Source organism: Plasmodium malariae, assembly GCF_900090045.1.
Source record: "Plasmodium malariae genome assembly, contig: PmUG01_00_45, whole genome shotgun sequence".
In the NCBI taxonomy this organism is placed as follows: Eukaryota; Apicomplexa; class Aconoidasida; order Haemosporida; family Plasmodiidae; genus Plasmodium; species Plasmodium malariae.
In genome coordinates, this window is record NW_021638319.1 from 6,504 (window position 1) to 8,276 (window position 1,773).

At 21.5% G+C, this 1,773-nt stretch overlaps 1 protein-coding gene across 1 annotated transcript; it reads right to left on the reverse strand.

Annotated features, from left to right (window-relative positions):
- Positions 1–439: 439 nt before the first annotated feature.
- On the reverse strand, positions 440–1,453 carry PmUG01_00073900 (fam-l protein; the record flags this gene model as incomplete). Its single annotated transcript, XM_029006244.1, has 2 exons — positions 440–1,243; positions 1,370–1,453. 2 exons carry the CDS (start codon positions 1,451–1,453, stop codon positions 440–442), a joined length of 888 nt encoding a protein of 295 aa, XP_028859230.1.
- Between the last annotated feature and the right edge of the window lie 320 nt (positions 1,454–1,773).

The window sequence follows — 1,773 nt, forward strand, 5'->3', positions numbered from 1 at the left end:
CTTTCTTAATAACCGCAAAAATAATCATTTTAGCACAGAAAACTATAAAAAAAAATCATGACATTATAATTCATGTATAAATTATCAAACATCAGTTAATTTTCATGAATTCTTCCGTTATATATTAATATAACATATATAAATATACTTTTCTTAAAATTCTATTTAAATACAATAATGTACATATGAAAAAACAATATACAGTTAAACACAGAAGATAATTTATTATTCAAATTAAAAAACATTGAAAATTCAAGTATACAAAAATAGAATATCCTGTTTGTTTTGTTGTTGTATATCACACAGATTACTTTTATGTGTTCATATTTGCAATGAATAATTAGAGATATGTTTAAGAAATATTTAATGATGATTTTACAGCTATTATTTCATGTTAAAAAATTTTTTATAAAATGAAACATATTTCTTATTGTTCATTTTACTGTTTCTTGAACTTAATTTTTTCGTATTTTTTAACTTTTTTATGGTAAAAAAAAATCGCTGATATAACTGTGACACCTAAAATAAAGAAAGGTATGACATATATTAAAAGTCCAAATAACTGTCCTAATATGCAGGTTTTACTAACTTTTAATCCACTAGTAGCGACACCAGTGCACAAACTACAACCAGCAGTCGCTCCCCCAAATGTATTGTGCTTAAAAAATTCTAACTTTGACAAAGGATCTAAAATGAACGATAATGGGTCTTCCAATACTTTTAATTGATCCTTACCTAAACCTATTACCTTCCATATACTTTCTTCCTTCAACAAGCCCCATGACAAATCCAGTACTAATACTGTTATTAACAACAAAAATAGTATTATAGGTAAAGCAATTCGTAATCCATATTTTTTAAGTATTATTTTTTTGTAAATTTTACCACTAATTGTCTTGTTATTTTTAAGAAAATCTGCATAATCAAGTTCTTTGAATATTTTTTTTTCTATATTGGAATATTTTTTTGTTTCAAATATACATGATTTATTTTTCATAGTTAAATTACGTCCTTTTACATTCTTTAACCAATTTTCACTTAATTTTTTATTTAACCCCGTTTTTCCTTTTTCATTATTACATATATCTACCTTTTCGTTAACTCCATCATTTGGTATCTTTTCTCTTAACTCTAGAATACTTGAATTCTTATTCGGTTTGTATTTTCCTAGTAACCGGTAAAATCTTGTACCTATTTTTCTATCAATGATGTAGTTCTCATTTAACGATTTGTTAAACCCACTCTTAAAAACAGAGGTAAATATTGATAATGTAAATGAATAAATAATATAATTATAAAAATATTATATGAATAAAAATATAGCACAAAAATTTAATAGTATAAATATTTTTAAATAATTTTATCATACTACATTGTAAAAATTCGAATTCCAAAATATAAGGACAAAAGTAGAAATTTTAATAAAAATCTGAATGTTAATTTGTTTTTCCATGATATTTTTTTTAATATTGCAGTATATAAAATAAGGAAAAAATTAATAATAATATAATGTACTTTTAACGATGATAAAACATTATAATTATTAAATATATTTTTCGATATGATTTTGCAAAAACATATAAAAAGTATATAATTATAAATTTTTTACAACATATCCAAAGAAATATAAATTTTAAAATATATAATATAATATTTATTTTAATTTAATTTCAAAGAGTATTATCTTCACTAAAATACAGTAATTTGTATACATTTATAAATATTCAAAATATATAATTCCTTTACTTAATGAGATAGAATGCATATAGAATT